The 12,581-nt window shown below is 40.0% G+C and overlaps 1 protein-coding gene across 1 annotated transcript in view; it reads right to left on the bottom strand.

Annotated features, from left to right (window-relative positions):
• The window catches only part of LOC586799 (DNA-dependent protein kinase catalytic subunit), a 109,049-nt gene that overhangs the window by 54,741 nt on the left and 41,727 nt on the right, over positions 1–12,581 (bottom strand). Inside the window, exons 34-43 of the mRNA XM_030984017.1 lie at positions 9,181–9,313; positions 8,342–8,491; positions 7,214–7,482; positions 6,606–6,723; positions 5,663–5,820; positions 4,629–4,731; positions 3,832–3,959; positions 3,025–3,232; positions 1,989–2,167; positions 1,006–1,174 (exon numbers count right to left, since the gene is read on the bottom strand). Of these exons, the coding sequence (XP_030839877.1) occupies positions 1,006–1,174; positions 1,989–2,167; positions 3,025–3,232; positions 3,832–3,959; positions 4,629–4,731; positions 5,663–5,820; positions 6,606–6,723; positions 7,214–7,482; positions 8,342–8,491; positions 9,181–9,313 (1,615 nt within the window). The remainder of the gene's footprint in view (positions 1–1,005; positions 1,175–1,988; positions 2,168–3,024; positions 3,233–3,831; positions 3,960–4,628; positions 4,732–5,662; positions 5,821–6,605; positions 6,724–7,213; positions 7,483–8,341; positions 8,492–9,180; positions 9,314–12,581) is intronic.

Raw genomic sequence — 12,581 nt, 5'->3', positions numbered from 1 at the left:
AAATCAACCTTGAAAAATTCAATGGGGTAACAGATAAGGAGTATGAAGACAATAAAGAACGACATATAAAACCCAGCACACGAAACCAAAGTGGGACTTGGGTTCCATGCGGGCCCTAGAGTGTATTTAAAGTTACAAAATCTCTTCATAGAAGTGATACTTGAAGCTCATAATTTAAATACAGCACTACAACAAGGAATTACTAACAAACAACAACAAAATTCAAGCAATCTTTCACCCTCTATGTAGTAACAATATCTACAAATAAATATCACAATAGAGTACCGAAGCTGTGACGTCATAAAAATCTATAAAATATTGAGTTTAAACAATTTGATTGATTTTCAAGTTGGGTAAAAATATCCCCTACTGGAGAGTGATTAAACCATTACTATTAAAAAAAGAGAAAAATAGTCAATATATTAGTAGTCATAATAATAATAATTTTGTTTATCCATGGAAGCCTCATCAGTTTAAATGCTGTTCTTTTGGAGGGCCCTGCAATTATTTTTACCCGAACAATTGCCAGATACCTATTCACACCTGGGTGGAGAGTGGCAAATGTGGATTAATGTCTCATCAATGAATGTTAGTGCTGGGCTGGGATATGAACACTCAACCCTTGGACTGAGAATCAAAAGAAAGAACCAAATACATTGTATAGAATTCAAATTCTTGTCAGGATTTAAAGCCCACAGTGTTTTGCAAAGACTAAGATCAACTTTAAGTTGGATTTAACTATGGAAGGCCATACATGCCACTGGTTGCTCCCATCATTGGTCTCTGAATTATGATCTTTAGATAACATTTTTTCCTTCAATAATGAACTATTAAAAAAAGGTAAATTCTGTAGATTTGAGACCATGATTTATACGACCCTTGAGAAATCAATGCCAGAAATGGTTAGAGGAACTTGTGGCATGAACGCCTGCCATAGTTCAAGTCCAACTTAAAGTCAATCTTAGTCTTTGTGTAACACTCCCCTGATACCCTAGTACTGCCTACCTTTGCATGGTTCTCACTGAAGAGGAAAGCATTGTAGAACTTGATGTTATCCTGAACGCAACTGATGATGGCAGCAGAGCAGTTGAAGGCGGCGCAGTGAAACTGACGTCTCAGCTCCACTGCAACTGTCTCCCCACGGCAATCCTCATTGCGAGCTCCAAGTGCAGCCCTTACAAAGTCAAACAAAGACAAAAATATTGAAGTATCGGTAGGCAAAAAGCTAAGAGGTAATTTATTAGGCAAAGGATACACAAAAATCAATTGTTCAACTCATTAACTGTAAGCTTCTTCTTCTTAATAATGAAAGAATTGAAGGCTCAGCCTCAGTGGTAGAAAGGTGATCAGGAAAAGCCTGTTGGTCCTTTGATAAGACATTAATCTTCATTAGCAAGTCCCTCAGACAGGACTTATGCCATATGTCCACCTGGTTGCTTACCTCATGCATCATGCATTTCGCAGCGTGTTACGAGATCCCAGGAGTTCACGTCAGCTATTCATATTGTACGAAGGCGCAACATGAATCTGTGAATCATTCATAGCGCTGTGTCGATCGACGAGGTGCAAGCTAGCTAATCGTGGCATGGCATGCATGGACGTACTTTGTTTACTAGGTGGTACTGTGTATCTAGTATTTGGTATTTGTGACTGTACTGATCATCGAGCGCAAGATTTGTTGGCAAAAGTTTAGAGTTCTGAGATGTTCATTTTCCCCATTATTTTAAAATCATATCAGATCGTTTTTGAGTGTGTGTGTGTGTGTGTACATGTTTTTAGAGTACTGTTTTAAGCCTCTTTTAATGAACACAACTACATGACATGTCTTCATCGAAATGACTAAATACTTGAGAATTTAAATAATGTACAATACAGTACAAATATGGGTATTTTCATAACAGTTAAACGAAATCACCCGTATAAAGTTGGTAGTTAAGCAACCCCCTAATGACTCAGGCTTAATTAGGATAACATGGGCTATCACTCACTTGGTCAATGCAGTTGACATCTCATTGCCTTTTTCAACGTTACCATGGCGATATTCTCGATTGAGAGCAGAGTCCTTACTGTTGAGATCATCTTTACTCAGCCTAGAGTAAAGTACTTCAATCAGCTCAAAGTAACAGATCTTAGACACCAGTTGGTTCTCAAAGGCTGGCACAGGGTTCTGAAAGATGTGAACAACATCAATATCTACTTTTTATTCTAATTTTTTTAAAGCACAATGAACACTATCACAAAGGCTTTTGAGATATAAACTAAAGGACAATTTCACTAGATTATCCCATAGAAATTATGTTCAGAATACAAAATATGTCAGTGGGATGTTTTCACTCTTCAAATGGCGATGGACAATCGTAAAAAATTGCTTCACAATGATTTTTTGAAAGTCTTTACAATCATGATAGGATTATGCTCATAAGTTCTATTACAAGAACAGATATTGCCTTTTTAAACGTACATGTATACTGGCAATCTAAGTTAGCTGCCAGTGTTTCAATTTTAAGATGGAAGCGCATACCAGATATCTGACATTCACAACACAGCAGTGGCCAAAGCAGCATCTGCTGGCAATCCAAAAAGATAAAATAACTGGAAGCTAACTTCAGTCTGCCTGTACACATGGGAGGAAGGTGTCTGAGCCTCTGATATTGAAGTTATTACAGGTGAACACTTTGGATGTGTTCAGTAGAGTTGTGTTGAGTTGAGGTTTTATTATCCAAACATTGATATATACAGTAATATAACAACAATAATAATAATAATAAATGTATGTTTGACAATAATCTCGAATGAATAATAGGGACCAGAAAGTAGCATAAAATGCTAATCATGTCTGGTACCTTTCCAGTACAGTATCTTAACTTTTAACAATTTGTGTATATATATATATATATATATATATATATATATATATATATGAATGATTGAATACAGGTACAACTCAAGCTACATACTATTTTATGTATCTAACATAATACATGTTATGAAAAGGATTCCTGATTATCTTCTCAAGGTGATTACCTTGGTGAGTCTAGCCTCCAGGACGGAGATGATGTCATGGATATGACCTTTATAGAAGGTCACCGTTGCATCACGCGAGGCTTGCCTGAGGAGAGGGATGCAGACTCGTTGAATGGCCGCTTTACGGATCTCCTTGGAGTACCGCTTGTCTTGCTTGAAGATCTCAAAAGGGATGTTGGCAGCTGCAGACTGCTTCTCAGAAGGAAGGCTGCCAATTGATATCAATTAACTAAATAAATTTCACAAGGTCAAAAACAAACAATTTGGTTAAAAAAAATTATCCAACACACATATATTTTTCGACAGGATTTGCTGCCCACAGAATGGAAGAGGTTCACAATCAGAACCGATGAACGAGACTGAGTGACTCACCGTATGGCAAATGAGATTGAGTGACTCACCATTTGGGAAACGAGACTGAGTGACTCACCGTTTGGCGAACTTGACTGAGTGACTCATCGTTTGCCGAACAAAAGTGAGTGACTCACCGTGTGGCGAACGAGACCGAGTGACTCACCGTTTGTCGAACTTGACTGAGTGACTCACCATTTGGCGAACTTGACTGAGTGACTCACCCTTTGGCGAACTTGACTGAGTGACTCACTGTTTGGCGAACGAGGCTGAGTGACTCATCGTTTGGCGAACTTGACTGAGTGACTCACCCTTTGGCGAACTTGACTGAGTGACTCACCGTTTGGCGAACTTGACTGAGTGACTCACCGTTTGGCGAACTTGACTGAGTGACTCACCCTTTGGCGAACTTGACCGAGTGACTCACCGTTTGGCGAACGAGGCTGAGTGACTCACCGTTTGGCGAACGAGGAGAGGGCGCCCTGTATCTTGTCTTCATAGCTGTGTTTGTCATCTCTGCAGAGGATGCTGATGATGAGTTCAAGTAGCATCAGGCTTCCACTCATCACCAGGGAGGTTAGAATCTTGACAAAAAGCAACCAAAAGCATTGCGAATGTCACATACATGTCTCAAGTCACTGGCTAGACTGAGGTTATCCCTACTAGAGAGAGTGCATACAGGCTTTGTGAGGACATCTACATGTGAAATGTTGACTATGAATTCTGAGCATTTATGTTGTGTATCATTTGCTAGCAACAAGATCTGACCTGTGGAATCCCAGTATCATTATCCACTCCTTACATTCTCCCTTTTCTTTCTCTCTCTCTTCTCTCCATCTCCTTGCTTCTCTCACCCTCCCTATCTCTTTCTCCCTATTCTCCCTTTAAAGCTTATCTGCCGTAGTTTACAGGAGGGATTAGAGCGCCCTGCAAGGTCACTGGACAGATGGCTATCTCATCAACTCAGCTCTCAGTTAACATAAGAAAAAGAGGATCATGGGGGACCAATGGTCACCGATTAGGCATTGTAGCTACAAGTAGTGCAGTGTGCCTTTAAAGCTTTCTTTGCTGTCTGTCTCGGTCTGTCTGCATCTCTCTTTCTTTAATAATTTTCTTTTTATTTATCTGCCCATCGTCTCTCTCCCACCATGTCCTAACGAACAATGTGAAAACCTCTAAAACAATGCAGAATGTATAAAATAGTCCATTGTAAAAATCTGCATTGCAGATAATGCACAAATATTCTATTTTACCTTGTTGAGTGCCATGATATAGTCATTATAGCGAGGGCTTCCTGCCTCAAGGTCTGTAGACTTGAGGGGAAAGTGGTTCGCAACAAGAAGGTCCAGAGCAGATCTGAATCACACATAAAAAATGCAACAATGGGACAGGATATTTAAAAAAATTCCATGTTCGATTTTAGAGATAATAATTGGGAGCGCCAGGAGTGTCACGTATAACAGACATGAGCGCTATAAAAGAACCCACTATTATCAGTAGTAGTAGTATTATAGCAGTGGCACTGTACATGAATGATGCTTTCCTACACAAAGTTTTGCTGATCAAGGATCACACATAATGACTGTTCAAATCTAGAAAGGCATTCATCCAATGTAAAGACAGATGTCGGCAAGAAATATTCTACCTCTATTTTTCTTGTCTATTCTATCCACATGATTGCTCATTATATTGCTGTCTGTATGTACACCAAAATAAGCACATATTGCAATAACTCGTTCTTAATCATAGTATTTCAATTCAATCTTACGCAATATTCTTCTCGGGACAGGTTCTTTATGTAAGACTTGGTCTTCCCCAACTGTCCCCAATTCAAACAATACGACTGTTGATATAATATGTTACCTTTCATTACGTATTTGCATGTTTTTATGCTCATTCTTTGGAAAGTGAAGTGTAATGAGTTTCTACATCATGTGTTCTTATTGCTTGTTGGAAATACATGTGTACATTAAATTTAAAAGGATCGTTTAATCAGTGTCTGTGATATGGTGTTATATTGAAGCCCCCAAAAAGTTGCGCTTCAAAATGATCAAGAAGTGCCTCAAAATTTTTTATTGTAGTGTTATGAAAACCATTTGGCAAGGGCAAAATTTGGTTTAGATTTTCAATCATAAATATCTTGATAATCAGACAGGCGATCGGCTTGTAAAAGTCATGGGGTTCCTGACTGACCTAAAGGTTTATAATTGATCATTGCAACATGAGCTAAATCAAGGATCTAAGACAAAGTTACCGGATCCCTTTAATTGAAACTAAGCTTTCTTACTTGAGTTCCTTCTCTTCTTTCTCTGGTACATTGGCAAAGAAGTAGAGGACGTCAAGAACTTGAGTCTTCCAGGCAAGGGACTTCTTGGAGTCTCTTAGCATGCTCAGGTACTGGTTGAAGACTGGACGGAATGTAGGGTGGGTTGGGTCTGTGGCAAACTGGGTGAAGGGCAACAAGAATAAGCAAATAATTTCAAGTACAGACATTTTTCTGGAGGACAATGGCATGGAAATTGCCATGATCTCTTTTGTATATGGCGAAGGTCTTTCAAGATAGAGACATCATGAAGTCTCTAGGCATGCTTAGGTACTGGTTGAAAACTAGACAGAATGTAGGGTGGGTCGGGTCTGTGGAAAACTACATGTAGGTGAAGAGCAACAAGCATAAGCAAATAATTTCAAGTACAGACATTTTTCTGGAGGATAATGGCATGGAGATTGTGATGATCTCTTTTGAATACGGCGAAGGTCTTTCAAGCAGGAGACATCTTGAAGTCTATAATTAAGCATGCTCAGTTACTGGTTGAAAACTTAACGGAATAGAGAGTGGGTCGGGTCTGTGGCAAACTGTGTCAAGATTAACAAAAATAATAACAGCAATGGTGGAATCTTGTATAACGCTCATGTCTGGCACATTGCCACTCCTGGCGCTCCATTATTATTACCCTGGCCTTAGCATTACTGCCATTACAGCGTTTAAGCATTTTGAGGATTTAATTCCTGCAGGGTATCCATTTACCTCAACTGGGTGGAGTGTGGCAAATGTAGATCAAGGTCTCGCCAAAGGACATTAGTGCTGTAACAGGAAATCACATCATGTACCTAGTGGTTCACGGTCACGAGGCTTATACACTGGACCACTACACCTCTAATACTGCATAAGCCAGCCATTTTTGAATATATAGTCTGTTTATTTTCCAATCCATGGTAAACCAGTAAGTTACCTTGAAATCAATCTGGAGAACTTTCTTCATAAGATTGAGCATGAAGTCATCTTCTTGTCCGAGGTTTGATAGGGTATCCCACTGAGTCAGGACAGCACTGTAAATAGCCATACCGTATCTAGACCAAAACAAACAATAAATAATACACATGTCTTCTTCTTCAAACTCGATGGATAGACCGCAGCTCTGAGTGCTGCCTTGAAGTAAATCAACATCGGTAAGAACGTCACTGAAATCGTGGAACAGTATGATCCTCACAAATTGGGACTTCTTCACAGCTAGTAGATCAAGAGATGCCAAATTTATCAGTGAGGTTTATGTTAATTATTGTAATAAAGTTCAATCTATATACAGATGTACCCTTTTCTGATCTCTCTGTTGGCTACAGCACGTTCTAGTCATAAATCATCACTCCTATACTCTAGCAATGCAATAAAACTTTAATGTTTCAACAATTCTTAGTGATCTCTATGCTCCTAACCTCTTTCTGATATTTCTGTTGCCTACAGCGTGTTCTAGCCACACCTTATCACTCCTACATGTATACTCTAACTATCACATTAAAACTTTATGTTTCAACAATTCTTAGTGATATCTCTGCTCCAAACCTTTTCCTGATCTCTCTGTTGCCCACAGCATGTTCCAGCAAGCCATAGATGATCATCCCTATAGTCCCTCTATCCTCTCTAACCCGATTGCTCAGTTCATACACAGTGTCCTGTCCATGCTTTACAAGCTGGTCCATGATGGGCTGCTTGTACGTCGTCAGGAACAGAACGCCCAGGCTGGTCTGGGAGGCAGACAACTTAGAGGTCAAAGATCGCGTTGAGCTGACGACGGGTGTGGTTTCCAACAGGCAATCAATCAAGCTGTTTGTCTGATAATTAAAATAGAAAGGTTTTGTATTCCTTCAATATAACAAAGACACACATTCCTGGACCATTGAGGGATCAACAATCAACAAGGACGAGAGCCCCCCCCCCCCACTCAGTGTTATATAGGGTACGCTTATGCATGTTCCCACCCCCCCAAGTCCGGTGTGTAAATTCAATAGGGGCCGATTTTTTGGTGTATTACGAGCCAGACTTTGTTGCATGAAAAGTACTCCTTTACGGGACATTTTGGGAACATGAATGCGGTCCCTCCGACCCCGGAGTGGGGGGGGGGGGCGGGGCGAGAAGGGAGATTGAAGAAACATCGCGGAGCAGATCTAACTTCAGTCATTGATTTATAATTCACTATTTATATACAAGTGCAGAATTGAAGATACTCAATAACTTTGAAATAAAGCAGGATACATCATACCATCTGATGAGAGAAAGAAGAGCAATAACTCGTTTATTTTAACAAAAAGTTAATGCCCTCATGGCTCTCTACATACTGTATGCTTCACGAAGATTGATATTAAAGCAATACCGAAGCAAGCCATCATCCAAATCAATGCCTCTAAGCCCTTGAAAACTCTGATTCACACTAATTTGAAATGTGTATCGCTTTAAAAAAAGGTGAAGAAACTATCAAAGATAAATGGGATTGATTTTAAGAAATTTAGGCATGTTTAAAAGAAATACTAACATAATACCCAACAAATTTTACTTTGTTTTATATTATGCTAAAAACTTACGTAATTTCAATAGTTACAATAATAATTTCCCATACAAATCTCATAAAGAAGTACACAACCATTGATAAATATAAAACAGCAAAGTGCAGATCTACAATTAAATGATACTTACCTGGACTCCGAGCTGGAATGCTAGCTCAAGTAACCTTTGACCTAAGTCAATCTCTGAAGGGGTCATTTTCCTCGCCTCCTGACCGTTCTCTCCTCTCTTGACCAGTCCACGCATCACAAAGTCCAAGATGGACAAAGCCTGGTTGGTTGTCTATCAACAAAGACAGGATTCCCAAAATCATTACTGACTTTGACATAGAACTTAACACCAAAATAAAATGGGTAGCTAAAGAAAATTTATTTAGTTACATTACATATTTTGTTGTTTGATTAAAATATGTCATCTTAAAGAAAATAACATTCCCATTTCAACGACATTAATTTAGACAAATGACAACAGGTACATTTGTGTTCACCACTCTCAGAGTAGGGGAAATGGTGCATAGATCAGATTTCTACATAAACTCTTGCGTACACTTTGAACTTGCCATGTACAACATATTTTGGAATGTGTTTTTCACAATACTGTATGTACCTATTTTGTCGAACAGCATATATCTGTAAAGCGCTTAGGCAAAACGTTGTATCGATGTATTGTGCGCTATATAAAAGCGGAAAATTATTATTATTATTATTATCAATTCATGGTCCTCTCCGAGACTAACACTGGTAAACAGTATATAATAAACAAGCTGAATAAGACTGCGTCTGTAATATGCCTCTGCCTATATGTTTATTCATTGATCAATGATTCTGTAACCTTTAGCATCTACCCTCACAAACCCAAACTTCTCGTTCAATCTGTTCATGCTTGTACATACCTCAGCCCAGTTTAGTCAACACTGGTTCAATTTTATCAAGTTATCACATTAATGAGGTATTTTCTGAGATTTGTTATACTTGTCTAGTGAGTAGTTTGGCCTTCTGTAGCTGCTTGTATCCATTCACAAGATGCTGTAGCTGTACATGATCCAAACCAAGATCACTCTCATTACTGAACAACATCGGTAGAATGGAGAACAAATCCTCGCTCCTGTTGGATATCATCATAATATATTGAAAATATCTAAAGGTATAAACTAGTTCTGGTCATGCGATTGCATTGTGAAAGAAACGTGGAATCGATCAGAAAAGGTTGATCATAAGCACTGTACACATAAATATGTATATGGGACTACCCTATATCTATCCAGGACGGATAAATATGATAATTTACCAAATATATCAATAAGTAGGCGGTTTCCCGGCAAAATTTGTATCATCACATATTAGTCAAAACATATTCTTTCACATGATTGGTAATAAGAGCTTCCATTTCATATTTGTGAGAGGGGGGCATTTCCAAAACTGGTCTTCTCCTTTAATAATCTTGAACCCTACAATATGCAGACCCTTTCATTCTCTGAATAATTGGTATAATTAAAAAATAATGTAAACCTATAGACTACTGAATTCTCTTATTCCCATAGGCTTAATACAGAGACCACTCTGGTACAGTAGTCAAAGGGTTAATATAAATTATTGGTGATGCAAGAAAAGTTTATGGTCATGATGGAACACATTACAATTTCTGGTGCAATACTGAGTATCTAAATTAACCTGTATTGTCGTTATCAGTATTTTGTTTATTATCCTATTTTTTAAAATTTGTACATTATGTTTTTGTTGTTTCAAATCCTGTTGTGCTGGGTGGAAGACACATTTTTCACTTTTGTGGACAAGAATAAATCAATATCAATTATCAATCAATAATGATAAAAACAATCATCATCAAACATTACAATATAAGTGTAATGATAATGATAACTAGAAATATCGCAATCTGTATTGCCGCGCAATGTGAATGTTTCCACCGGCAGTGGCAGTGATTTTGTGTCATCCTTACGTTCGAAGGAGGGACAAAGATCCCCTCTCCCCTCCCTGTAACATAAGGATGACGAAGAGAGGTCACCACTAGTGGCTCAGGATATTGCCATGACTAGGAGCAGCATTACCAAAACAACAAGTCAACGCAAAGCGAAGCATCCCCCCGCAGGGTACAAATGGCCTATATACGTCAGAACAAATTACCTCCATTGGACTACACTATTATATTACTAGGCAAGGAAGTTCACCACATTTTTACATATTTAATTAGGTGTTTTTGCATATTTAATGAGCTATGACCTTTAACCTTTGACCTACATACTCAGAAATCGAACTTAGGCTGTACATGTATTTTGATACCATGTACCTTCATATCAAATTTCATTAAAATCTGTCAAAACAATACTAAAGTTATGGATCGGAAACCAGATTTGCATATTTAATGAGCTATGACCTTTGACTTACACACTCCAAAATCAAACTTAGCCTGTATTTTGATATTATCTACCTTCATATCAAATTTCATTAAAATGTGTCAAACATTACTGAAGTTATCGATCTGAAACCAAATTTGTTACGGACACACGGCAGCAGTTTTATATCCCCTCCGACTTCGTCGGTGAGGGGATAATAAGTGTGTAGATTAGAGTATAATGCATATAGAAAATTTGAAAGAAATCTGTCAAGAAATGTGGCAGTTATGTGAGTGCACAAAAGGACAGCCACAAAAATATGGCCTTTTACCCTATAGAAGACGGAACACTAGGGGCAGCATCACCAAAAGATATGGGTGTGTAGATTATACCAAGATACACCTCCATACAAAATTTGAAAGAAATCTGTCAAGGCATACCGGCATACTGCCTGAGGATACAATTATATCTCAGCTGGTGGTAAAAGGGTTTTAAGTGCACCCACATGACACAGCTCTCTGCACTCTTCTCAAACATGATGACCTCCCTCTGCCTCCTCCCCCCCCCCCCTATACACAGGTGTAATCATTTATCAGCTGGTGGTAAAAGGGTGTTGTGAACCCACATCACACAGCCTTCTGCACTCTTCTTAAACACGACAACCTCCCCCCCCCCCCCCCCCCTTCCCGCCTACAAACAGGTGTACTCATATTTCAGCTGGTGGTAAAAGGGTGTTGTGAACCCACATCACACAGCTCTCTCCACTCTTCTCATACATTACAACCTCCCACTGCTTCCCCCCCCCCCCCCTACACACAGGTCTAATCTTATATCAGCTGGTGGTAAAAGGAAGTTGTGAACCCACATCACATAGCTCTCTGCACTCTTCTCAAACATGACAACCTCCTCCTGCCTCCCCCCACCCCCCCCCCCCCCCTACACACAGGTGTATTCATATTTCAGCTGGTGGTAAAAGGGTGTTATGAACCCACATCACACAGCTCTCTGCACTATTCTCAAACATGACAACCTCCCCCTGCCTCCCCCTCCCCCTACACACAGTTGTAATCTTATATCAGCTGGTGGTAAAAGGAAGTTGTGAACCCAAATTACATAGCTCTCTGCACTCTTCTCAAACACGACAACCTCCCTCCCCCCTCCCCTCCTACACACAGGTGTAATCATATTTTAGCTTGTGGTAAAAGGGTGTTATGAACCCACATCACACAGCTCTCTCCACTCTTCTCAAACACGACGACCCCCCCCCCCCCCACCTCCACCCTCCCCTCGTACACACAGGTGTAATCATATTTTATCTTGTGGTAAAAGGGTGTTGTAAACCCACATCACACAGCTCTCTCCACTCTTCTCAAACACGACGACCCCCCCCCCCCTACACACAGGTGTAATCTTATATCAGCTGGTGGTAAAAGGGTGTTGTGAACCCATATCACACAGCCCTCTGCACTCTTCTCTCACATGACGACCCCCCCCTCCCCTCTACACACAGGTGTAATCTTATATCAGCTGGTGGTAAAAGGATGTACGTGCACCCACATCACAAAGCTCTCTGCACTCTTCTCAACCATGACAACCTCCCCCTGCCTTCCCCCCCCCTTCAAACAGGTGTATTCATATTTCAGCTGGTGGCAAAAGGGTGTTGTGAACCCACATCACATAGCTCTCTGCACTCTTCATAAACACGACGACCCCCCCCCCCCCTCTATACACAGGTGTAATCTTATATCAGCTGGTGGTAAAAGGGTGTTGTGAACCCACATCACACAGCTCTCTGCACTCATAACATGACAACCTCCCCCTGCCTCCCCCCCTACACACAGGTGTATTCATATATCAGCTGGTGGTAAAAGGGTGTTGTGAACCCACATCACACAGCTCTCTGCACTCTTCTCAAACACGACGACCCCCCCCCCTACACACAGGTGTAATCATGTTTTAGCTTGTGGTAAAAGGGTGTTGTGAACCCACATCACACAGCCTTCTGCGCTCTTCTCAAACACG

This window comes from Strongylocentrotus purpuratus, unplaced genomic scaffold (assembly GCF_000002235.5).
Source record: "Strongylocentrotus purpuratus isolate Spur 01 unplaced genomic scaffold, Spur_5.0 spur5_scaffold_14, whole genome shotgun sequence".
NCBI classification, from domain to species: domain Eukaryota; kingdom Metazoa; phylum Echinodermata; class Echinoidea; order Camarodonta; family Strongylocentrotidae; genus Strongylocentrotus; species Strongylocentrotus purpuratus.
Note: the sequence above shows the minus strand (reverse complement) of the source record. Positions and strands in the feature narration are given on the sequence as shown.